At 36.5% G+C, this 26,415-nt stretch overlaps 1 protein-coding gene across 18 annotated transcripts in view; it reads right to left on the minus strand.

The window, feature by feature from the left end:
- SUGCT (succinyl-CoA:glutarate-CoA transferase) overlaps positions 1-26,415 on the minus strand; it is a 323,214-nt gene that overhangs the window by 122,193 nt on the left and 174,606 nt on the right. For 8 of the 18 annotated variants that reach the window (XR_012054642.1, XM_072925952.1, XM_072925951.1 and 5 more), the window contains one exon: positions 18,622-18,768. The exons of the other annotated variants lie outside the window; for them this stretch is intronic. Coding sequence is in view for 7 of the 8 variants with exons in the window: in XM_072925952.1 (XP_072782053.1) it covers positions 18,622-18,768 (147 nt within the window). In the remaining variant the exon portion in view is untranslated. The remainder of the gene's footprint in view (positions 1-18,621; positions 18,769-26,415) is intronic. 18 annotated transcript variants of the gene reach the window in all.

Here is a 26,415-nt window from a genome sequence, read left to right on the forward strand (position 1 = left end):
GAAACACAGCTGGGTTTAAAATCAGGATAGTTCACCTATTAGGGTAATGACATAATCTGTGGGTCAATTTTTGAGGAGACTTATTATGAATATGGAAAAGTTTTACTGTCAAGCTTTTTCAAACTATCAGCTGGATACATCTCATTAAGAATAAGGTTGGGTTTTTTTTTTTTTCACTAAGGTAGCCATTAAAAAATAATGAGTCTCCTCATGTCGGGGCTACTTTTCGACGAAGAACTTTAAAATTAACATGTCAATTGTGTGCGGTAAATTATATGCATGTATACATACTGCATTTGGATGACATTTGTAGGCATAGAGGCTCAAACAAATGGATATCAAGGGAGGGTAAGAGAAGGGATTTCAGTCCTAGAGTACAATCTACATTTTATTCATGTTAATAGTAATCTTCACTTTGATTTGAAGCTGCATTCTACCCAAAGCTCTCCAAAGTGAGCTATGGATACCAATCTCAAAGCACATGTACTTGTTACAGTTGGCTGCATTTGAGTCCATCTGAAGACTGATTTCAGCTGCATCAGTGTATTAGTACTGTGTTACTTGCATGTAATATAAACTTACATGAGTCACTTTTATTGATTTAAATTTTGACTGTAATACTTTTTTGCATACATTTTTACAATGAACAGTAGGAACAGTGCTGCAAGCAGGCATTCACACATTTCTTTCACTAGCATCAGCATTAGATATTTGCTTGAGCAGAGAGGACTTCATGACCTCCTGTGGACCCTTCCAACCTTAGCCATTATGTGATTCTGGAATTCTGTGAATTACTGACGTATTACACTATATACTTACATATTTTAACCAATATTCTTAATGCTGTAATGACAATAATTAGTCCATTTTATGATCAGTTGGTAAATTTAGACATATTTAAGTATCTGCCTGTGTAAAATTGCATAGGCATGTGTTCCAGATTTTGGAAATTAGGTATAAAATAATGTGTTCCAAAACATAAGCAAGTGACAGCTATAGAACTACCAAAGATAATTACAAATTATTCCCTGTTTCTACCCTACCCCTTCAATCTTCAATACTACACAGGGTGCAACTTAATCTGAAAGGTTCTGGCACACTGAATTGTGAGATTCCATCAGAACATGATATCCAATGCAACAGATAATTAGCTTGATAAGAAACTATGGATATTGCAGTGTAACTCACTCTGCTTTCCCTGACACTGGCATACATGAATTTACAGCAGTGTAAAAACTATTGCAAAACATACCTCAGGCCATTTGTTCATAAGCAAGAGAAAATAGTTCATCTATTCAGTAGACAAGGAGGAAATACTGTAAGTCAAAAAGTGGACAGAAATCAGGACGTCCCAAAGTTTTCCTAGAGTCCTACCAAAGCAACTTTGGTGTGGAGAGATTGGCTTTCCACAGCCAACATTTCACAGTCCCTCTGGTTTCAGTGAGCAACCTTAAACAAAACCTTAAAGTACTTAGCTTTTTAAGAGGATGTTGGACTGAAATGCTTAACCATAAAGACCAGCTCGTCTTTCTTCTAAATCAACAGTTATGTCCACTTAAGAGGCACCAAAGGGGCACTGTGGTTTTGTTTTAAAGGTTTAGAAAGAGAAGCAGTGAAAGAAATATATCCCCACATTTCCTTAAAATTGCTACTACTTCAGGAGCTTCTGAAGCACTGGATTGTTTCATTAAAATTGCCGCTTGGTAGCATAATAGTGTTGCCAAAAATTGTTGCTCACTGAAGTGATTTACAAGTTACACTTTTTCTTAGAAAAAGTTCCAGTTGTTTAGTCTGTCCCCCCAACAGCAGCAAGTGAGCAAAGGGCATGTTTTTAAAAACTAAATTAAGACAAATAAAAAGCTTAGCACAATTGAATTGGATTCCTGTCTTCCCCCAGTAAATACATCTAATATCACATACTTACTCAGAAAGGGAAGAAGAGATTTCCCCTCAGTAACCTCTGGGGGGGAGAGAGAGGGGAAGAGAGAGAAAGAATGTAATTGTTCCCCATCTCATTGTATGTGTTATTAAGCCATGATGCCAGCCACATGCTGATTATCTCTCTAGTTACATAAAGTGCTCTCCTGCGGTGCCAATTGCCTGCCCTGTGGTCTGTATCCTGTTACATAAAATGTTATCCTGTACCACCAATGTGCTGTGCCAAAGTGCTATTCTTTCCTACCATGCTCCCAGTCTTTGGAGCTCAGACACGCTTTGTTTTCATGCCTGCTTCTGCCCACAACTTAAAAGCCACCTAATGATTAAAACAAAACAAGAATACTTCTCACTAAACAGTGATTTTTTTAGTTATACAGTAAAACAAGAAAGAACACAAATTACTGTTGCTCAGGGATTCTGGAGGATATGAGAGCGCTACATGAAAAATCCCATTAGAGACAGAGCTGCCACAAGGCCCTCAGATGTTGCACCTTCACACTTCTATCATTTATGGGTCTACCTGAAAGATGCAGTTTTATTTGTCTCAACATTTTCCAAAGGCAATCCTGAGATCAGCTCTATTGCTTGAGATGAAAGCACCCTTGGAGTAAAACACACCGAAAATAGCTGTCTCTCACGATGTATTGCAACAACACATTTTCAAAGACTGCTGCTCCTCCAGCAATCTGTAAACATGCTATATCATCAAAACAGTGCAGGAGTGATGATGTGTTACTAGAAAGACAGCAGCAGTTATAAGAAGAGCACATCTACAAGCAGAGCACACCTGACTACAGGTGGACAGCAAACTCACTCATCTTTTGGGTGGCCTAGCAGAAATGACACTGCTAAATCAGCTGCACTGTTTCTGGCAATCAAAAATGGCAAGTCTTGCATGCACAAAGATACAGGTTAGGCAAAGGGTCTCCTAGCTGAGGAGAGACAAAAGAGAAATTGAATAATCAACTTCAATTGTGAGGCCACAGAAAACAGAATCTGATCTCCCAGGGCTTGTGGCCTTTTCTACAACAGTGCTTTGTAGGGACAGAATAAGGGCCATCAACACTATATATTATTCCCTGAATGAGTCTAAGGGACATTTTAGTATAAATCTTAGAATTTGTTCGTTTCAGTGCTTTTAAAATATTTCTCAGATCTCAAATAACAGTCTTGTGTTTAGTAATATGTTATCAAATATCAATGCAATCTATCATCAGGAGCAAAGAAATCCCCCAAACAAGAGCAAAAATAGCTCTGCCTGGTCAGTCTCGACTACATAAGGATCAAGATTAACTCAAAGGAAGAGATTTCAACTCCACAGAACTGAGGAGCCTCTATTTCAGTCATGTGAAGAAGACTGGGGAAAGAAGATGCATTATTTCTTCATTCCAATGGTCTCTTGATACTTACTGCAAAGAGATGGGGAAAAGTCCTGATGCCAGACATAAAGCATGGAAAAGGGTTTGTAGATATCAGTTTCCCCACAGTTCTAAATCATAGCTCATACGACAAGAGGCAACCACCAAAAAAAAAAAGAAGATAAAGTAGACAAAGTCAAGTCCCAATAAAACCTTTTTACACTAGTAGTCTTAGAAATTTCTATTGGTGGATTCTATTTCTGTGAAAACCTGAACAGTATCTTGTAATATTTAAACCAAATATTTGCAAGAAAATAATGGCAGTGCTCTATTGAAAAGCTTAAAAGGGTTCAAGATTCAAATAACATGAAGAAAATCCCAAATCCTGTCACAGAATCTTTAGTTTATACAGAGAAAGTAGCAGAAAAACAATATTCTTGCCTTCATCCAAAACCCACAGCAGACACTTTCTATTTGTTACTGCTCGCTTCGAATTGGGAAAAACATTGCTTAATTTCTGTGCTACAATGACTCTTTTCTAGAATCATGCAAGAAAACACACTGGCTGTGAAGACAGTTTAATGGGGGAAAAAAGGAAAAAAATCAATGGTAGATAGTAGCCTTATGGTTTATAAACAGTATGGAAGTGATTTTGTTTGTTTATCTTGAAATAACGCAATCAGTGTGTCTTTTCTAAACAAACTTTCTGCTGTAATGCTCTTTCTCCTGCACTATATATTGTGTCATACTACACCATACATTCTTCAGTACCCCCCTATCGCATCCCTAGGGTCAAAGGTAGAAGATAGAAAAATTCCTGGAATTATATCCCAAATAAATTACTACTAACTATTATAATTCAATGTGGGCATATAAATGACACTTTAAAGAAAATTGAATTTGTTGAAAATTAAAGCAAACCTGGTGTTACTTTGAACAAGAGGCTCATTGATTGTTTTCAGATTTCCATAATAAAATAGGCTTTTTTGTTTTATGTTTTACATACCCTCTGAGGAAAGGAATTGTACCTCAAAACATATGGGTGTTCAGAATCTTTATTTTTAAATACAATCCTCCATGCTCATAAAACCCTGATTGGAAGCCAAGGAATTTATAACAAGGTGCATAACAGCAAGCCTGAAAGAAGGCTAAAGATGAAGAAAAACAGAGCTTTCACTCATTAATTAAAATAAATAAGAGAGCCTAGAAGTGAAAGTGACCTTAATCTGGGGACAAATATCTGTGGTTTAATTTAATGACATCTTCTCACTATATATGGGTGTATGGGCACCGAAATACACTAGAAGACAGACTAATAAATCAGCATTTATTTTGTGTAGCAGGCATATTTTTTTTCAGTCTACATCATAGTCCTTTCCTTTTATTGCTGTAATATGTTACACAGAGAGCATGAAGAAAGGATTCTTTCTGAATTTTAGGGAACAGTTTCATGCACAGCTTTTCTTCAAAAACACATGTTCTGTTAGAACAACAAGTTTACATGTCGTACTTTAAACTGTGTTATATAACCTAGAACATTGTTAAATATGCTCTTATAATACATGCCATGACTGAGTGGCCTCACTAGGATTCAGTGTATGACTTGAGTGTACTTCAGATCTGAGTATTAGACCACCTGTGAAGTGTGCTTCTAAACTGCTAATGCACATACAGATAAGCTTTTCATTACTGGGGAAATGGTTCATTTCACATCACCAGGAAAAAAAATTAAAACCTCATTTTTTATTTGGTCTATGCAGGTTCTACTTTTATTACAAGAAGTCATGCCAGGTGAGGGGAAACAGTATGAACAGTATGAAGATTATAATTGGGTTTTAACTAGGTTGCCCAAACCCTTGTTTTTTACTGATGACTAACTGATTTATTTTCTCTCTCTCTGCCCTTAACTGGGGAATCTTTAGTACTTGTCTATGCTGTATTCTGCATTTATCCTTCCATTAAAAGGTAAGAATAATATGCGAGAGGGGGCACACAGCTGTAGTTTAAAACTTGACTATACAGTAAGAATCAATTAAAAATATTGTCCCTTTAAAAGGAGATGTCCTGCCCCACTTCCTTGCTCTACTGTCTATCACATTCTCATACATTAATACGTTATGTTAACACATCAGATTCTTCCCATATGCACAAGCTTAGTCTGATGGAGATGTGAAACCTCTTCCTGCATGACTAAGGAGAGAACTGGTGTGATTTTTATAGAGGCTCACACCAGCAGTCAGAGTATAGGGTTGAATAGTGAAAATCCTCACCCAGAATCTGAGCTCTTCAATTTGCAAGTGTTTGCTGGTATTTCAGATCTGTCTCCTCCTGATAATCCCTTTGGGCCTGGCAACCACCAACTTTCTTGTGGGCCTAAGAGCAGATGAAGAGGAGGAACTGGAGAACACTGCACTTCAAGTACATTCATATTACACGAAGGCCCTTAACAGTCTGCCTGCATGCACAAAAAGCTAGTTTGTCCAGTCAAAGTTGCACAGTTAAGCTGCATGCACAACAGTTTTATGAACAATCCTGGACTTCACAAGTTTTGGAAGTTGGGCTCAGCAACTATAAAATTATACACTTGATATATATTAGTAAGTACAGTAAATAGAGTATAATTAGAACAGAATACAATGTACTATTTTTCACTGCTTTTTATTCTTACTTCCCTAGAGCTACAAAATGAGTTTCTAATGAGCTTTGGGTAGTCACATAAATAGAAAACCTAACGTTGTAATGCCTGATAGTGATCTAAACTGCTTAGATATGTTTTGTATTACACCACAAAACAGTGGTTTGTTCATGGAATGGAACAAAAAATTTTGTGTTACTCATACTTTGGCCCTAGGCATGCATGTGTTGAAACCATAATCCCCCAATGTATTTCAGAATATGTTTGGACAACCTAGCTTTCTCTGTGAAAATGACCCAAAAGGAAAAACCCCTATCCATTAAAAACATAAATTACTCAGACCTCAATGTTTAAGTGCAGCCTACAGCAAATAAAGAAAAATTTCCAATACACTGCCTATTTTCTCAGTTAAAAAATAATAAGGAAGATGAGAAGGATCTATTCAGGGACCATACAGAAAAGCTGTAAACTAGCAGTGTATGGATAAACATTCTATACAGTAGAAACCAAATATTCTATGTCAAGGCAGAAAATCTCCTTATTAAAATATCTTCTAACATGGTTGTGCAGATATATACTGGTTTCATATCCAGGGGTTCTCCCTTAATATTTTTAACAGCCATTTTGTTTTTCTCTGGTGGGGAGAATAACATGAAAAGTCAGGGAAGACTGACAATAACGTAAAGCAGTTTTTCCCACTGTAGCAAATCCCTACAGGTATTAGGTAGAATCCTGTACACAAAGCATAAGTGTCATTACCTTTACACCACCTCTGCAAGACAGGATTAACAGACAAGTGGACAGGCGGGCTGACAGACCAATAGAGAGATAAACAGAGACTAAGTGAATTACCAAGAGTAAACAGTGAATCTGCTGCAGTCGAGAAATGGATCCAGGTAATACAAGCTCTTGTCTAGTGCTTCAAATAAAATGTCATCTTCAAGAGATGATACTTCTTTACCAGGTAACAACTAATACATTTACACTAGTTCTAGCTGTTTATTATTTTTTCTGTAGAAGCTGAGTCATAGAATTGTTAAGGTTGGAAAAGACCTCTAAGTCCACTGAATCCAACGATGATCCCAGAACCACCAGGTTTACCACTAAACCATATCCCCAAGTACCACATCCACATGTTTTTTGAGCACTTCCAGGGACAGCGTTTCCTCCACTTATCTGGGAAGCTGGTTCCAATGCCTGGACATCCATTCAGTGAAGAAATTATTTCTAATATCCAATCCAAACCTTCTCTGGTTCAACTTAAGACCATTTCCTCTCATCCTGGCACTTGTTACCTGAGAAAAGAAGTTGACTCCCACCTCACTACCACCTCCTTTCAGGTAGTTGGAGAGAGTGATAATGTACTCCTTCAGTCTCCTTTTCTTCAGCCCCTCTTCATTAGACTTGTGGTTCAGACCCTTCCTCAGCTCCACTGCCATTCTCTGGGCTTTCTCTGGCACCTCCACATTTTTCTTGCAATGAGGGACCCAAAACTGAACACAGGATTTGAGGTGCAGCCCCACCAGTGCTGAGTACAGGGAGACAATCACTTTCCTGGTCCTGTTGGCCATACTATTCTTGATATAGGTCAGGATGCCATTACCCTTCTTGGCCACCTGGGCACAGCTGATTCGCATTTTGCTACTGACAACCAGCACCAGCAGGTCCTTTTCCACTGGGCAGCTTTTCCAGCCACTCTTCTCCCAGTCTGGAGCTCTACAAGAGGTTGTTGTGACCCAAGGCCCTTCACCTTGTTCAGCTTTGGCCCATCAACACAAATTTTCCAAATTCCTGAAGCTTCAGTAGATTTTAGCTGCTTAAACACTTATTTTATGCATATGGACCAGAACTGGAGCTTAAAAACAAAGCATAGATTTGAGAAGGTGTAGACATAAAAATCTACTTCCATGTTCTTCAAAAATATGGCTTATGCATTTCCTTTCTTTCTCAAGCTGGGAATCAGAAATTTAAAAAAAAAAAAAAAACAAAATTGAAAAAAAAAAATACAGATTCCCATTAGCATTATGTCCTTGTTTAATCCTTTTTTGGTTTTGCTTCTTTGAGTTAATTCAAGACATAAGCAGTCTTTTTACTGTTTATATGAACATTGATTGCAGGTAAATAGAAAAAGTGCTAACATTTGATTGAAACTCACAAGGATAAAAAGGTCAACTTATAATCATAGAAAGTTTATTACAATATGGTACATTAAAATTAAAAAAAAAAAAAGTTGCAGTGATTAATTGTATTGTATTTTTATTACAGGAAAATAGAACAAAAAAGTGAAATTATTGCCTTGAAATTAAAAAAATCTCCTTTGGGAAGGACTCCATTTTGGTTTACATGCAGCACTGTTTAACACAGCATTGGCTGTGAAAAGGGAATTTTCAACTCGTCTTTAATGGAATTTATGCCAGTTTTAAGGCCTTTTGCATAGCCAAAGGAGCACAAAGAGCCTTGATGCAAATGAAAATCTGTTCTTTAATGTGCACACTACTCAAAGTAATAAAAGTTTTATTATTTTTTAAGTTATGTACACCCACTGTGCAATATCAAATACGCATGTTGTAAACACAGTGGACCGAGTTCAGACATGATGTAAGCATGTGTAACTAAACTGACTTCAAAGGGACCACTTGTGAAACAGAATACTGCTTAGCATGGCCATGAATTGCAGGATTCGTGCTAAATTCCTGGATCATGTTATTTTAAATAGATTTTTTTAGCAGTATAGTGTTACACTGCCTCAGAAATAAAGGAGAACTGGGCTGTCAGTAATCTGTGGGGTCAAGTATCAAAAGAATTGTTTGACTTCATGCAAGACACACAAAACATTTCAAGCAGACTGAAAAGAGAAGAGAAGGAGCACACCGAGATGTCATTTCAGAGCAAGAATGGCCCCACGGCTTTAAACAAGAAAAAGCTAATAGCTCATGTACACTAGTGATGTATATAAGAAAAGCAATTACTGTTCAGGCAATGTATGGAGAAGAGAGAGGGCAAGGAGCAGGACACATCAGTCTTGGGAGATGGGACCAAAATCAGGGAAATGTCATTTAATCAGACCAGTCAGAACACTGTTGCATGCACTAAATAAACAGAAAGCAGCAGAGCAGGTAATAGGTGGTATTGATCTCATGGATCACTCCACTCACTCTTAAAGTTTTCACCTTGCATCTATTGCACTGTCTGGCTGCATTCTTAGCAATCAAAATGCTTCTGGAAAATATACAATGAAACTGCAGCTTGTAATACAACTAGTTACCTTTTTTTTTTGTGAAAGAAAACTAGGGCATTAGACGATTCACAACCACAAAGCCATTTCATCATGGATCATCAATCTGCAGACTAGGAGCCTGTAATCAAGTGGAAAAGAAACTCAACAGAGAAACCACAGGGAAGCAATATTGCTGGGAAAAAAATAAATTCAGGAATGGAACCAAAAGAGATGGACAAAGAGAAAAGGCCTTTCTGATATAACTAAATGGAACTGAGCTTCTGACTTTTTATAGAGAGGAGACTCATTCCCAAGTGGTGCCCTTTTAGTGGTGTCAGTCCATGAAGACTTACTCTGGCAAAGCTACTGCAATGTTTGGAGAGAAGTTTTTCTGACTTACGGGACAGAGGCATGTGAAAGTTGTGCAGATTGCTGCATCCTTTCAAATCCTACCAAAATCACTGTTTTGCTGTGAAAAACTCCAAAGGCGCTTTATTTTGTAAATTTTAAAGTTGCAAAAGCAGACCAATTTCATGGAACAAGACAGGATTTATTTCTTTCAGTAATATGGGAGATGCTACTAGTGTTCTTTTCTCACAACATGAGCAAGTGGCTGACTTTCTGTTCCTTTTCTATCAAAAGAGATGGTGACAGAAATAATCTGTGCCCTGGGTAAGAATGCAAAAACCCAACACACAGATGTTTTGCAACTCATTTTGAAAAAAATCACCTAAGATGTCTTGCCAATTTGAGATCAGGTATGAATCTCAAAGTAACATGAAAAACATCTAGTAAATACTCATACAGATAAAAAAGTTATGTCTTCAAATGCCAAGTATTACTATGTGAGAACAGTCCTTAATGGTCACATTGCACTGGAACATAACTGAGAGAGAGGACAACTCCCCAAAGTGTCAGATACCAATTCACTTTTAAATGCTATTTAATGGCCTCAAGAGCATTATAGCTGATGCAAGATTTAAATTTTGCCTATGGTAAAACTCTTCCTGTTTGAACATGTTTAGTTGTCTCCAGGCTTTGATGATATCCTAAAGTCTGTACATCTAGCTACTTAAGTGATATTTTTACTCAGTCAAGGACTGCAAGAGCACTCAATGTACAACAGAGTAACAAAATCACACTTCTAAACACTGATTCCGGATACTCAGCAAATAAACAAAGCTTGTTTGACATGCTTCATGCCTTAGAATTGTACCTTCTCTTCAAAATTAATACATGGATTATCCATTAAGTTTTGACACTGCTCAAATAGCCTCTGCATGCATAGCTCCCCATGGACTAATGTACTGATGAGTGTATTAGTAAGTCTTTCATAGCAGCAAGTAGTGGTATTTAAAACTCATCTTTTATAGCATCAGCCATTTCTTGGAGTCACTAAAGACTATCCAATAACTGACCTCAGGAAAAAGGACTGTAGCTACATTTATATACTTTGACCCCTAAAAAACAGGAAATAAATGTTTGATGCCTTTTATATTGTCATACTTATACAGTAGTGGGTTTTCAGTGTGTGGCCTATTAGAGACAGTATGGCAGCCTCAAGCTGCCATAGTTCTACAATTCCAGGCACTCCCAGTATCACAGAATATTATTCAATAAATTAAACATACACATACATGGAAAGATGAGCACACAGAGTTCTAAAACTATTCTCTGTATGCAGCTTTGGGATGTTAAAAAAGTATGTGATCACAAATAAGTTGATAATTAAGAGGCTGACGCAGACCAAATTTTATTTTGAAGACTGTATAATTTGCAATTCAGACCTATATTACAAAGTGAAGAGGTAGACTGCTAAAATTTGAATACTCAATAATAGAACACCTACTGTTTAACTGTCTTCTCTCCCTGAAATTCAGCAAAGGCAATTGCAGAGTCCTGTGCCTGGGGAAGAATAACCCCTGCACCAGTGCAGGCTGGGGGCCAAACTGCTGGAAAGCAGCTCTGCACAGAAGGACCTGTGGGTCCTGGTGGACAACAAGCTGTCCATGAGCCAGCAGTGAGCCCCTGTGGCCAAGGCAGCCAATGGTCTCCTCGGGTGCATTCGGAAGAGCATTGCCAGCAGGTCAGCAGCTTATCCTGCCCCTCTACTCAGCCCATGTGAGGCCACATCTGGAGTGCTGTGTCCAATTGTGGGCTCTTCAGCATGGGAGAGACATGGGGGTCCTGGAGGAGGTCCAATGGAGAACGATGAAGATGAATATGGGACTGGATCATCTCTCTTACTAGGACAGTCTGAGGGAGATGGGTCCGTTCACCCTTGAGAAGAGACAACTAAAAGGCAACCTAATTAATGTCTATAAGTGCCTGAAGGAAGGATGTCAAGAGGATGAAGCTAGGCTCTTCTCGATCATACCAATGAATAGGACAAAAGGCAACAGGCAGAGACTGAGGCACAAGAAATTCCACCTGAACATGAGGAAGAGTTTCTTTACTTTGCGGGTAACTAAGCACTAAAACAGACTGCCCAGGGAGGTTGTGGAGTCGCCCTCACTGGAGATACTCAAGAATGGTCTGGACACATTTCTGTGCCATGTCCTCTGGGATGACCTTGCTTAAGCGGGGAGGTTGGACCTAATGACTAGCTGTGGTCCCTTCTGACTTTACCTATTCTGTGATTCTGTGATTAATTTTTAAAATTCTGAATGCCTTTGAATGGCAAATTGTTGTCTCTATGTAATTCAATAGCCATTTATTTGCCAATATATTACCATTTTTATTGTCATCTCATGCCGAAATAAACGCTTCTCTGTGTATTTAAATATCTTTTAAATATCACAATACTGAATCTTAAAAATTATAAAAAGGAAGCCTATAAAGAGTAAGACGTCATTCTGAATTTTGTTACAAATACATAGTGTTGAATGATTTGCATGATGCTTTACTTCTGCAGTCTTGCTTGAAATAAAAGTGTCAAAATCATACCAAGCTATGTAACAGAATGTCACTGTTTGTGCTTTTACTTCTAAGTAAGTAGGAAGTAATGAAAGAAGAAAATCTAAATTTGCCCACGTAGGTATAATTCCCTATGCTCACTTTCTTGAAGGAACGTATTGGGGAGAAGTGATAAATACAATTTTAAAGATTGACTCTAAGAAGAATTTTAATTATTCACTGCTTTTAGCTTGATGATCATGCTACAAAGGGAAAGCAAGGGGCAGAATTCAATTCACATTTCTTCAACTACCCAGAGCAGCCCTTAAAATCATGACTCTGAGACCAGAGTAACCCTAAAGGGAGCAGGCAGATACTGGGGACAGCACAAAAAGGCTTGTAGAGCTCTAATCTAGCACCTCTTCTCTGCTGTTGCACATCATAGGGAGAATTCAGTTTGTTTCCAAGCCTCAGCCAGATCAGATGGGCAAAGCTAGAAGTGGAAAGAGAAGGGACAGGGAGGTCCCCTAGCCTTCTGTTTGTGTGTGAGGTGCCACCAATACACATTGGGAGGCATCTCAACTTCTTCTTTGCACAAGGGATTTTGTAGCCTTGCAGTCTGAGATTGAGAACATGCACAAATGACAACCAAGTATACACTGTTATAGTAATTCTGAAGTAAACAGACTGCACAGCTAAAATTCTGAAACTTCTTGGTATTAAAAATAATTCTTAATGAGATATAACAGTCAGGAAGACAAAGAAAATAAGGGATGGTCTGTCCTGTCAGGTTCCCAGCCTGCCTGATTTGCTCTTATCACTTTTTGAAAATCATCAGTTTCTTGAAGAGACATAGTCATCAGGTTGTTCTAACAATCATACTTGAAAAGGTTTATTTTCCTGATGCCTGAATATATTTGTTTGTGCTATTTTGTTTTCATTTATTTGTTTGTTGTTATAATTTACTATTTATATGTTATTATTTATTCAGAAGACTTGCTGTGAATTAATATTTTAAATGTATCACAAGTAAAATCTTAAACTTTCCCATGATTCAAAAGAAACGGGGGAAGGGGAAAGTGTGGATCATATTAACTTAATTCAGAGAAATTATGTAAAAACCCCTGGGATTAGACAGATGCATGCAGGTTGTCTCATACAGACCCAAACCAGATTTGTGCTAACAAGATTAAATTTCATACCTTGGGATGTTTGAGAGTTCTTTTGCATGCCTCTATTCAGATAAATTTTCTTCTTTACTTCTTCATGGGTCTAACTGCATGAGCAACAATGGCTTGTGAGTTTGCATATGTAAAGGTACCTCTATAAAACATAATAAAACATGCCCAACCCTAATACATACTCAGCAAGAGTCCTTGAGGAAATTAAGATCAGAAAGGCTACTGCAGAATCTTAAGAGCAACAGGAGTGAACCACGAAGTATAAAAATTTGTAAGTAGAAATGCTCAAACAAAATAATGATTCATGTTTGAAAAATACCACATCAACATAAAAATTATTCCTTATGAAAAGTGAGGACTAGTTGCTGTTTGATGAGGCTAAATTATTTGCATTCTCCGTGCAGGAAACTTTAGGAATTGACATACATTTATAACAGAATTACAATCTTGAGATTAATCCTTCAGCATGGATGCTGACCATGTCACACCTTGACAAATGACTAAAAATTCTTAAGCAGTGGTTTGTTTGCAAAACCAAAAATCTGTTCTGCTAAAGCCTTTCATAGTAACCTTCTCCCTTTTTCTTAAAACGTGTTTTGCTCTGCTGTGACAGAAAAAAAAATTACTCTTCTTGTTTTTGGTAAGCAAATAAACATTGCTGGGGAAAAAACCAAAACTATCTATCTATCTATCTATCTATCTATCTATCTATCTATCTATCTATCTATCTATCTATCTATCTATCTAATCTATCTCAGAATGCAGATAAAAATAACAGCTGCATTTACCTCAGCAGCTAGTGGTATTTTCAGACTGGATTCTGACTGAAGAATTCCAAAATATTTCTACCCACCTCAGTGGAGTTAGACAAAGCATCCACCATTAGAACAAATGGAATAAACTAGTCTGGAATTCCATATCTTGAAATAATTAAAATTCAAATATTAATAACATACTCAAATATATGTACATTGTATTTTTACCTTGCATAGGCTGTACATACACTGTCAATCACAGAAGTGATATTAATAATAAGAAGTTGATGTTTGCTATTTCACTTGGAGCTTACACAATTTCTTTCACCTCATGGTGTACATGTTCTGAGAGAATAAAGATACTACAGAGAGTGAGTTCCCATCAAGTACTCTGCAATGTTGCTAAAACAGACAGAACATGATATAAGAAAAAGCACAGGTACTGGGCATTGGCATGGGATGTACACTTCTCCAAAATTAGCTAGGCATGCATAGGAATGATGGAATGTTATCTTCTCTGAAGCTGGCATAGATGATTTCAGTTATTATGAAGGCCAGATGGTCTCATTACTTTTCATCAGCTATGTGGTAAGCCAGAACTTCCTCAAGGCTTCAAACGCTTTCTCTGTGACTGGCCTAAATCACATCAACAGAGAAAGGCTTGGGACGCTTGATTTCAGGTTTTCTTGCTTCCTTGGTCACAGCTAGATATTGATGGATTCTGCTGATTTGATCAGAAATTCCAGTTCTGAAGGCATCTGGAGGTATTCTAAGGAAGTCTGCTTTTTTTAAGGAGCACTTTCAGATATTGTGAACTAGCAGCCATAATCATGAGTAAAAATGTCAGATTCAGTGCAAATTTCCAAGTAAAGTGCTCACAGTTATTTCAGGACTGGCTACATTCAGGTTCATAGGTCACAAGAACAAGTAAATTCACTGAAATTCAGCCTGTAAGCACAACATCAAGATCATCAGGAAAAGGCTGAATGTTCATTCAATGGTGCCTCAGTCACTAACTTCAGAACATCACAAGTACTTTCCTTGCTTCCTCATTGCAGAAAGAGGAGAGAAGAGATGTAATTTCACTGTAATTTTTTGCAGCTTTCTGTTGGATGGGGTCTGTAGACTATTTCAAGATGAACAACTGAGAAAATTAGTTGTATTTAAATTATTCTAGTAGATTTTTTTTTACCATGACAATTGCTAAACAGATGATGAATCATGCCTGCTACTGAACACTTGTTTTCTGTTCATTCCTGAAAACTCTTTCCACTATAACAGATTTTATAAGATGATCTCCTTTCGTATATTTCTGTACAAAACAGCATACACATTTGTTTGTATTGTAACAGACATACTATCAATCCAGAAAGAGTTTAACTTTCTTATGCCAGTATAGAAGTGTAGTCAGTTGGTAAGGATTATTTCAGTGTGACAAATAAAACTGTGATAGAGTATTCCAGTTGGATCATTTTCATATGAAAAAGGAAGGTCTACAGAGAAATAGGTGCTAAAATAATGAGTTTATAAATCCATAGTGATTGCTATATGTCTCTTGATAGCATCTAAATCAATTGAAACCGTTAAAGGAAAAAAGCCAACAACTTTCACACAGAGTAGCAAAAATACTGCTAGTTAATTACAAAACTCCTGCCTAGCCACTCTGAATTGAATTTGTTTAAAGGACTCTACCAGACTGAAGACACAACTCAATGTAAAAAATTTCATAGGTAGCAAAGAAAATTATTCATTATGTTCATTATGTATATTGATTATTTTGACTACTCTTCCAGAGGCATAAGCCTAATTCAGGTTTAGAAGTTAGAAGTTAGAATTTAGAATTTTCTGTTAATTTTCTCAAACCCAAAGAACTGACTTCCCTTCACAGATGGAGTTTTTTATGTTATTAGCCATACTTCAACAATGCCTAAGTCTTACCTTTCCATTTTGGTTTTTGTATTGGGTTTTCATATGATTTTTTGTTTCTTGGGGTTTTTTGGTTTTTTTTTTAAAGGTACTATAAGATGTTTGTAGAACGGACATTCAGTAAATGGGAATGCTTAGAGAGGCTATATGAGGTACTTGCTACATACACACACTCTCTGTAAAACGTAGTCCAAACGCTAATGCTCATCCACATACTCCTGTACACATATATGGACAACACTAACGCAGACAAACATTACTGCTAGAAAAAGTTACCTATCATAGTATAAAGATTTATCTCAGTGCATAGATATTTTTCAGTTCAAAAATCCTTAATCTTCCCAGATAGATTATGAAGGAGGAAGCGGAAGAGGGACAAGGAGAAGAGGAAGAGGGAAAAGGAGAAGAGGAAGAGGAAATTCTGGGGAAATGGAGTACCTCTAAAGAAACCAGTTCCACAAAGTCATAAACACAGAAGATAAAAAAGTGTTTAATTCAACACACAGTCAACTTTTTCAATTGGGAAAAAAAAAGAATCCTGGCAAGAGACAACTCCCTAATGCTTCAATTTTCCCCCAGATAATAACCATCAGATCCTGCGCTACTTCTTACAAGCACAATTTCCTCATTGTTAGCAGCTGTTCATTGGGTAGCATTGCACAACTGGCCAGGTGCATTATGAAGGGAATGAAGGAGGAGAGGGGGTTGTCTGCCTCCAAACCATCAGATGGACTAATAATATTCTTCCATACAGCAGTAACTGGCCCACTTCCTAAGCTACATTTGAGTTTCACTGAACATAAATAAACAGTGGAGGGAAAAGGACACCCACAGTCCTAGAAAAAGTCAGAAATCTTCAGGCATTTTTTGGGTTGTTTTTCTGCCCCCACTTACCCGAAGTTGGTAACTGCAGGATTATGTGGTCTTTTTTTTTCTCCTAGCTTCCTGAGGATTCCCAGGAAAGCCTTGGGGGACTAGGCCAGTTGCTTTGGGGACAGGCAACAAGCTGGCTCACACGCATCCCTGTCACACTATACACTGTGGCAGCTGATATTAAAATGGACAAATAAATGTTATCCTGAAAGCTCTCTAAATTGGTTGTTGTCAGTTTATATTTTCAACTTCTTTGTGCACTACTTAAAGGAATTTTTGATGTGATGAGCATTTATTTTTAGCAATTTTTCCGTATCAGTTCAAAAGCTACAGCTGTTTCTGCACTGTTTTCACTGTATACTATTAAGTGGATGACTCTAACACAACTTTGCACAGGAATAATGAATGGGTACAAGTTCAGGCATGTCTACAGTAATGAGAACTACTGAAATACTTGAACTTAAAAAAACACTTTATTAACAGTATATTGTCCTTAAATATCCTGTGCAAAATATACAAGGCAGAAAAATGACTAGCACCCAAGAAAAGAATAACAACAAGGATCAAAATACTTATTGTGTATGTAAACATTAACATATATTAAATCTAAAGTCTTCTCTGTAATGGTTGAAATTCGAACACAGGCCTCATGTTTTTTGTTAATTTGAAACTAGCTGTTTTTTTTACAGTATCACTCAGTTGAAATGGGAAAGACATAAAAAAATGTGATTGAAAGAACACTTTCAAGTAAAAGTCTCAAATACAAGATATAATCCTTAAGGTCTATGATCTAACATATAACATGATGAAAAATGAACATGAAAAACTTATTTTAACCATGGATTCTGATTATAAAGTTCATAATATGATAAGATCATACATACAGAGTTTTAGATTGGTTTTACTGCTTTGATCACCATGGAAAATAGAAAAGTAGAAATAAAAATACCTACAAACTATTACATAAGTAATGGAAGACACAAGTTTTAAATAAAATCTGTCTTTTCCACCACAAAAAGAAAATATTTTCATATTTCATCCATCAAATCATGTGTGAAAATTTTATCTAAATAATATTTAAACAAACCTCTAGCAAAAAAAAAAAAACCACAGAAATTTTGGGAGAATTTTACCTGATATACTAACTTTAAATTATTTTTGTTTGATTTCAAATATTTTTCTATTGAATTTTTATCACTTTTATTGTATTTTTGGTTGTTTTCCATCTTCTTATATGCATATTTAAACTACGGTTTTCAAGTGTTAAGACTGAAAGTTTCAGGTTGCTCCTCTTTTTAGAAATTCCTAAAAATATTGCACTTGTGATGGGAACCAATAAACAGTTGTTAACAACAAGGAGTTTATGCTTTTAAGAAGTAGCTAAATATCTGACAGCTATTCCCTTGAGAAGTACTAAAGCTGAGTAGTTCACTATTGTACTCAACTCAAAAGCAGACAAATTTGTCACCAAGTACAAGAGAATGACAAGAAATAGCTTAATCCATTGTCTTTAACCTCATTTAAATTCTTGATTGAAGTATTCCTATTTGAATACCTAAATGAACAGTCTAATTAAACACCTTAATTAATGTTTTTCTGGCCTAATTGGCTCTTCTGGATAAAGCAAATTGCAATACCTATGTCAATAGGTGCTAACAACTATCTATTTACAACAATTTCTAAAGCCCAATAATAATGGTTATTTAACCTAATGTTTGATTTGGCTCTAAAAATCTTGTACCTCAAGGCATAAAGAATCTGATTTTTACTTTACACTACGTTTACTATAGACTACACAAGCCTTAACATGGTTAATTTCACCTAGCACAGGAAGGATATTGACCTGTTGGAGCAAGTCCAGAGGAGGATCAACAAGATGATTAGAGGGTTGGAGCACCTCTCCTATGAAGAAAGGCTGAGAGAATTGGGTTTGTTCAGCCTGGAGAAGATAAGGCAGCTTCTGGGTGATGTAAATGCTGCCTTCCAGTACCTACAAAAAAGATGGCGAAGGACTTTTTAAAAGAGTATATAGTGACAGAACAAAGAAGAATGGCTTCAAACTGAGAGTAGGTTTATGTTAGATATTAGGAAAACATTCTTTACTGTGAGGGTGGTGAGACACTGGAACAGGTTGCCCAGAGTTGTGGATGGCCCATCCCTGGAGGTGTTCAAGACCAAGCAGAGTGGAGATCAGATCAAGTTGGTCTAGTGCAAGGTATCCCCGTGCACAGTGGGGGGTTATAATTAGATGATGTTTAAGGTCCCTTCCAACCCAGGCCATTTTATGATAATATACTAGGAAATGAAAAGGAGAAAATGATCCCCAGACTTGTCTCTACCCTGTTCCTACTCAAATACCTATTGTTTCTCTGGATAGGTTCATCAAGAGAAACCATTAAAGGAATAATTGCTAGGTTGTGCTGATTTTTCATGAAAGATACATCCCAGAACAAATGTTTTCATGTAAAATAAAATAAAATAAAAATAAAATAGAATAAAATAAAATTTGATATGGAGCTATTTAAGACCAGGTCCACCAAAGGACCACTCTGATGGTTAAAGGACAGGAGTACCCCTCAGATGAGAAAAGGTTGAAAGTGCTGCGATTGTTTAATCTGGAGAGAAGTCATATCAGGGTGAATGTTATCAATGGATACAAATCCCTGAAGGAAGGGTGTAAAGAAAGGAATGATGGGTTCTCTTCAGTGGTGCCCAGTGACAGAAAAGAGGCAACAGGTACAAAGAGGATGTGCTGTCTGAACATCAAGAAACACTTTTTTACTGTGACAGTGACTGGGCATTGCAATAGGATGTGGACTCTGCCACCTCTGACGGTTAGGTTCAAGTCACCAAGACATTATGCAGGGAAACTGACTGTAGATGATCTTTCTTTAGCACAGGGATTGGACTAGAGAACCTCAAAAAGTCCATTTCAACATCAACTCTCCTGTGATTCTGTAAAGGAATTCAAGATATTTCTCTTAAATGGAGGTGACAACACAAAGTGAAATAAAATGCCATACAAAAAAACCCAAATGAAGTTCTTGTTTCTGACACAGATACAATCTCTGCTGTAGCAAATGCACTCCAAATTTCTTGCTGTTAGTGTCACACAAAGTTATTTTTCATACTTTCTCAGGAAAGGAAGCCTAATTGTGCAAGAAAGGGAGTAGATCAATTAGAGATTTGACCATCATTATTTCCCTCTTATATCATCAACTAAAATCTAGTTTATATCCAAAATATTTTAAAATTACTGTGTTAGCAGTTGTTTTGTTATCTGCAATGAATATGACTTTAATAATAGTGCATGCTCCATACTGAATAGGAACCAGTGACATAACTATTAAGAAGTTCAAACTCTCCCCACAATTTAAATAAAATGCGCTCTCCATCCTCTAGTTTCCATGGCGTTTAAAAAAAAAGTTATGACACCACAATATTACACTCTAAGAGGAATACAAGCACAAGTAAGGCCAAAGTTGTATATGAGAAACAAAATACTAGCCAATTATTGCCTTGGTCATGAGTATATGTAAAGTGTAATAATAAATGGAGGACCCTCAAAATATCCTTTTAAAGTCTAAACAAGATCAAAACCATTTAAACTGCACTAGTGGAATCTTTAAAACAGGATGTTACACTTAAGGTATAATGTAATGTGTTTGTCTTTCATGGAGCAATTAATCACTGGATGGAGGAGTTAAGACCCAATCAAAACGGAAAGGTGTTTATTGCTGCAGCTGGTCATTAAATTATTTCTATAAAGCTTAAACACTGGGTTTTATTGTTTTTATTACAGATCCGCTCCTATAAAAAATACATTTAAACTTCCTTTTTTAGATTTTGTGGTTAATTTCTTGTGCTTCTGTAAACCAAACAAAACCAAACCCAAAGAAACAGTATGTTATTCTGTTATCAGTGATAATAGGAACCAGAAAGATAGAAAACCATATCACCTTGAATTCCAATATGTGTACCTTTTATCTATGGGAAAAGCCCCATGAATGATGGCAGTGACACAAAATAATTATTATGTGAGGTTTTATTTAATTTGGTTGGAATTACTTTCATTCAAGACAGATAGTTGATTAAAAAAAAATTATTTATTGGTATATGGAGGTCCTTAAGAAGATTCTCAAGTACCCTTCAGATACCTGTACACTCAGTCCTTCTAATGAAGCATTTGTCATTTTGGATAGACACCTTGGCTAGTAGTAAAGGAATGAAAGAAGCTTCTCCACTACATTTAATCCTTCAAATGACTGTACTAAAGGAAACACCTGCAAGGAAATATCCACAGGACAGCCGTGGATATTTACTGCATTATCAAAGGATTTGTTGTCTTGATTGCTTCAATGAGGTATTTTTAGTAGATGCAGGTGCTTTGCGGGATTATCTGTTTATACCAAGAGGACACATGGAGGCTCACAATTTGATCTGAATCAAAACCTATGGACTTCCCCAAGAGAAAAATCGAATCCCAAATTTCATCACCCTTGGACTGATTACCATGATGAATGTCATAGAATTGCCACATGGGAAATAAACCCATAGAATTAGTTTGGGTGACATCTTAGGGAAGAAAACCTGTAGCTTGATTGTTTTCTGAAGAAAATGAGCAGGCTACAAAGGCCATGCTGAAGTAATATAAGATACTGAGTATATACCAATTTTGAAAAAAAAAGCTTGCTAACTGGTTTAAATAGCAGAGCCAACACTTTTTGGCAATCAGGGCTGACAAAATAAGGTTTCTTGGAATTAGTCACAAATATTGAGGGCAAAAGCTCACACCTTTTTTCCTGGTGCTGGGGCAAAGAACAGAACTCTTGTGATATGTACACAGAAATGTTAGCAGATTAAAGTTTATTTTTAAAGTATATATGGCTGCAAACAAATCCACAGCATAACATGTACACATTTTCTTAAGAAGCAGAAGCAAATACTAGCAAGATTTATTCAAGACCTTTTTAATATGCTACACACTTCCATTTAGCACATCAATCAAGAGGAATTAATTCCTGATAAATTCATTTACAATTATTTCAATGCTTTCTCTATGTTATTCAATTTGTAATTTCTTTCCTTGGTATCTGAATGCAATTTTTTCTCAGTTACAGCTAGAATTTAGAAAAATTATCCTTGAGTATCAGCCTTCTAGAAATAGCTTTGCTACTTTGATTCATAAACAGTTTTTAAGGGTAGTAAACATACACATAAATCAGAATTACAAACTAGCATAGCTCATGATTTGAGATTTTGAGGAAAAAATATTCTCAGGCCATCAAATTTCAGAGTGGAAATGGACAGTAATCTAACATTAGGAAAAGAGAAGTCAGCAAAGTCTCTTCCAAATTGCAAAAAGCATGATTTTATCCTTTCGGAAATATTTTTTTGAACACGAGGAAAAAGTTATATATTGGACATCACATTGCTTATGGGAAAAATAGAGTGGCTTAAGCCACACCTGGCTGAAAATGTAAAAAACTGTATTTGAAATGTCTGCAGAGATCATTAGTACCTCGATACCAAATTATTAAAAGCTATCTTTGGCTTTGACTCAAGATGCTGTCCTAAGCATGGCGGCACAATAATAATCCAAAAAAGCTCCACAGATGTATCCTAGAAAATGATAGTGCTTCATTAATTGCCAAAGTAAAAACTTGCTAAATAGAGGCCCATTTTAGAAAATAAAAAAGAAACAGACTGTTAAAACCAGATGGGAAATAGACTGTAGTAGCCATTCATTACCTTTGCATTTGCAACCAAGAGTGAGTATTGCCAGAACAGTTTGTTCAGTTGTATAACAAATTCTGTGCTTATATCACTCCATTCAGTTTTACCGAAAGTTCTTTATAATACATAGAACATTAAAAAAAAAAAAAAAAACAAAACAAAAAAAAAAACCCTGAGTCAATAATGCATAATCTAGGCGAAGACTTTGGTCAGCTTTATAGCAAGATAGCAATGGATTGATAATTGATGCCTATGTACAATACATACAACACTACACAGCTACATGAACTTCTACTCACTGTAAAAGGTGAGTAGAAAAGCTAAAAGCTTTACAATGCGTGCCAGCAGCACTACTTTCTTCTTCATCTTCCGCTAGTAAAAATCATATTCAAAGTTTAAGCTTTACAAGTTCATAATGCAATGAGTAGTGTGAGAGGGTGGGAGGGGTGGGGAGTGTAGAAGTCCATTAGAAAAATAACAGAAAAAAAATTGATGGCCATAGACCTGGAAATTGAAAATTTTACCACCCAATACTTTCCTTTATACCACAAAAATCCATGACATAAGGGACAGCTCTTCGGTTTCTCAACATAGCTATGGTAACAAGACAGGCCAGAGGAATTATAACCTAGTTATGTCTTTAAAATTGAATCACTAATTAATTACTTTTTGATAACCTCCTAATCACACTCTCTACCTTTAAAAGCCAATAGACTACTTCAGAAATAATTTTTCTAGGTTTTTTATTTTTACTCACAGAGTTCATCTCTAGTTTTAATAAATATCATTCAAAATGAACTGATTTGACTGAATGATTTTATAAACTACCTCTAGAACTGTATGTTGAGACAGAGAATTTCTATTAATTTTCCCTTGTACTATTAACTTTAAATCATTCTGTTGCCTTCATTTATTTATTCCTATATTTGGAAAGAAGAATAGGCCTTGAACCTACTTAAGTCTCCTGTGCGTCAAAGTTAAACTGTACAATGTATTAATGAGAAGAAAATTGTCAAATCTCTAAGCCTATAGCCTCTATTTGAGGTTTTCCACATGCACTTTTAGCCCATTTGACTGCTAAGAATCATATTCTTACCCCATAAAAGACATTTTACAGTCAGAAAATACTGCCATTAACTTCAATACATGTATTTCAATCATCTAACTCTTACCCGAAGAGATATTAGTTAATGTAAATCTAACAACAGCTGCTGCAGTTGGAATATGTGGGCTATTTGCACCAAGTAATCTGTTTGAGAGAAAGAAAATGGAAAAAAAAGGAAAAATCCTAACCTTCAACAGGCCTTGACTTGTTGTTCTTGTATCAATGTTCATAAAACATCATCCTTAATATATCACTCCCAGTTTGTGCTGTTTGAATCTGTGTTCCAGTTTCGGGAGTGACAGGGCCTAACAAAGAAAATAGTTCAATTTCCCTCAATATAGGACCTAAAACCTGTAATTCTATCTGTAGATTTTCTTCTTTCTGGAAAAGAGAGGTTCATGGGAGAATGCAAACTTATATATTTATTGAGTACTATATATGAAATTGCACAATTTTTGTGCTTTCGTTATGAAAAAATGAGTTAAAAAATACTAAGACATTTCATTCAGATTTACTCCTGGAAAGCTACATATTTAAAAAAGATAGTAAGTTAGCCAAGTTAAGGTCTTGTGTAACGCTAAATAAAGTTAATTAACCAATTTCTGCCAGAACAAATTTTGAATGCTTTCTTCTCTGCCTCATTGTGGTTTATCCTTACAGATTCTAGCCATTCTCATGGGTCTAGCCAGAACTACCATACCAACCCAAATATAATGTGACTTCAAATATAAGGCAAGTTCAGACATAAGGCTACGCTCGTTTTTTGAAGGGTACATAGAAAAATCAGCAAAATTTATTAATAAAAAATAAATTCTCTACTGGAACTTCTTAGACCATCTTCTCCAGCCTCAGCTTCCTAAGTCCTTCCTCCTCATGATCCGCTTGCCAGGCATGCTGATGGCTGTCTGCACATCTGTTAATTGAGCTCTTCACATGCAGGGCTTGGCCCCAACCATACCAGTTGTGCATGTCCACAGCTGGGTCTGGACTTTGGCAGAGCAAACAGATGAGGAAGGTGAACAGATGGACTAATTCCAAACCCCCCAAGCAACATGGCAGACTACCAACATCTACCTCTCTTCAAAACCTTGAACTGAGTGGGCTTGGGCTGCTGTTTGTACCATCCCTGCCCCTGTGAGGTTGGGAAATTCAGAAGGCTCATCATCTAAAATGGAGTTTTAAAGGAGGCCAGACAATGAACTCACAGAATGATGGAATATTCTGATTTGAAGGGACCCAAAAGTCCAACTGTTAAGTGACTGGCCAATACAGGGATGAAAGTGACATCACACAGCCTTGGTATGATAAGCACCATGCTCCAACCAGATGGGTTAATTTTACTCAACTCATGCCTTATCAATACAGGAGTAAACTGTGGGAAATTTTAGCTCTAGTTTTGCCTTTCAAGCAAGCTTCATAGAAATGCAACGGAGTACCACTAAAAGTAGTACTTCTAGATTTTGCCCAGTGTGGGAAATATTTTTCCTTCTTTTACTCCCCACCCTGACACCACTCCCCCCCCCACAAAGTATATCTAAGCAAGCATGTTATTATATCACTCCATGAATCTGTCACTTCCAGATTCAAGCTTTTAATCTTCAAGTTAAGTCCATAATAATTCTTTCATTAGTTACTCATTTGTTGTTTCCCTCATTTCCCTTCAGAGAAAAGACTGTTGTTTAAATTAATATATTAATATAATTAAATAAATGCCGTGGTCATCTCCTAGCTAAGGGAATATAAGAACAATTCTATACTTACTACCCACATAATAACTACCAAGCTGAACTGACCTACAAAGACTAAGAAGCTTGCAAAAGTCAATCCTCCAACTTTTGAAATAACAGAAGTCAGTTCATAGACAGGCATGTAAACATATAAAACCCTCCTTGAACAGCACTATTTGCCTCCTTGTTACCAGTGGCAACTAAACTATGAAGATAAATTCAAGACATTGGATATGATCCTCCACATTCTCAGAATTCACTGAACATCTGTCAGGTATTCTGGTTATTGTGCCCAGCTTCTTTAGGATAATTGGCTGAAAATATAGCAAAATATACACTTTTTTTCCAAAGTAAAGCTAAAGCATTTCTTAGGATCAGAATTTTCTGAGAAATACACAATCAGAAGTGAGAAAACTTCACCAGTGGAACAAAAAAATCAGCTGATCTCCAAGTGAAATCTGTGATTCCGAGGAAGCAATTCATTTTGTTAGATAATGCCATTTGCATATAAAGGGAAAACTTTCCACAAAGAAAGGACAGAGACTGCTTGTTCATGAGCTTCCATAAAGGTCATGATCATGCCAAAGCCATTTCCTTTTACAGACAGGTGGGCTAACGCCTGGCAAACAGCAGGGAGGGGTAAACATTTAATTTTGGTATATGAACAATGTCAGTGCTTTCTCAGATAGCATCTCAGAAATTTAATTACTACAGTGTGGCCCGGAAATTAGCTGTAATGAACAGCATTGAATCATTTAGTCTTTAAATGCAGCAACAACAAAGCCCAATAATTATCCACAGCAGCTTAAATTGAGAAAACCACAAATGAATTTGCCTTTTGAAAGTCAGGGATAAGGCTAAGAAAAGTTGCAGCCAAAGGCTAAAAGAGTTAACTTAGGTCTCTGAATGTCAGACTCCTGCTTTCTAAGCACTGGCTCAGAGGTTTCTGATTCAAGTTGATGGCAGAAAAGCCAGCATGCTTTTATCAGACGTTAGTGTTTATAGAAGCAATACAAAACAGGATTTTGTTAAATGTATATATTATGCCAGATCAAACCATAAATTGAAC

Source organism: Taeniopygia guttata, chromosome 2 (assembly GCF_048771995.1).
Source record: "Taeniopygia guttata chromosome 2, bTaeGut7.mat, whole genome shotgun sequence".
Taxonomy (NCBI): Eukaryota; Metazoa; Chordata; class Aves; order Passeriformes; family Estrildidae; genus Taeniopygia; species Taeniopygia guttata.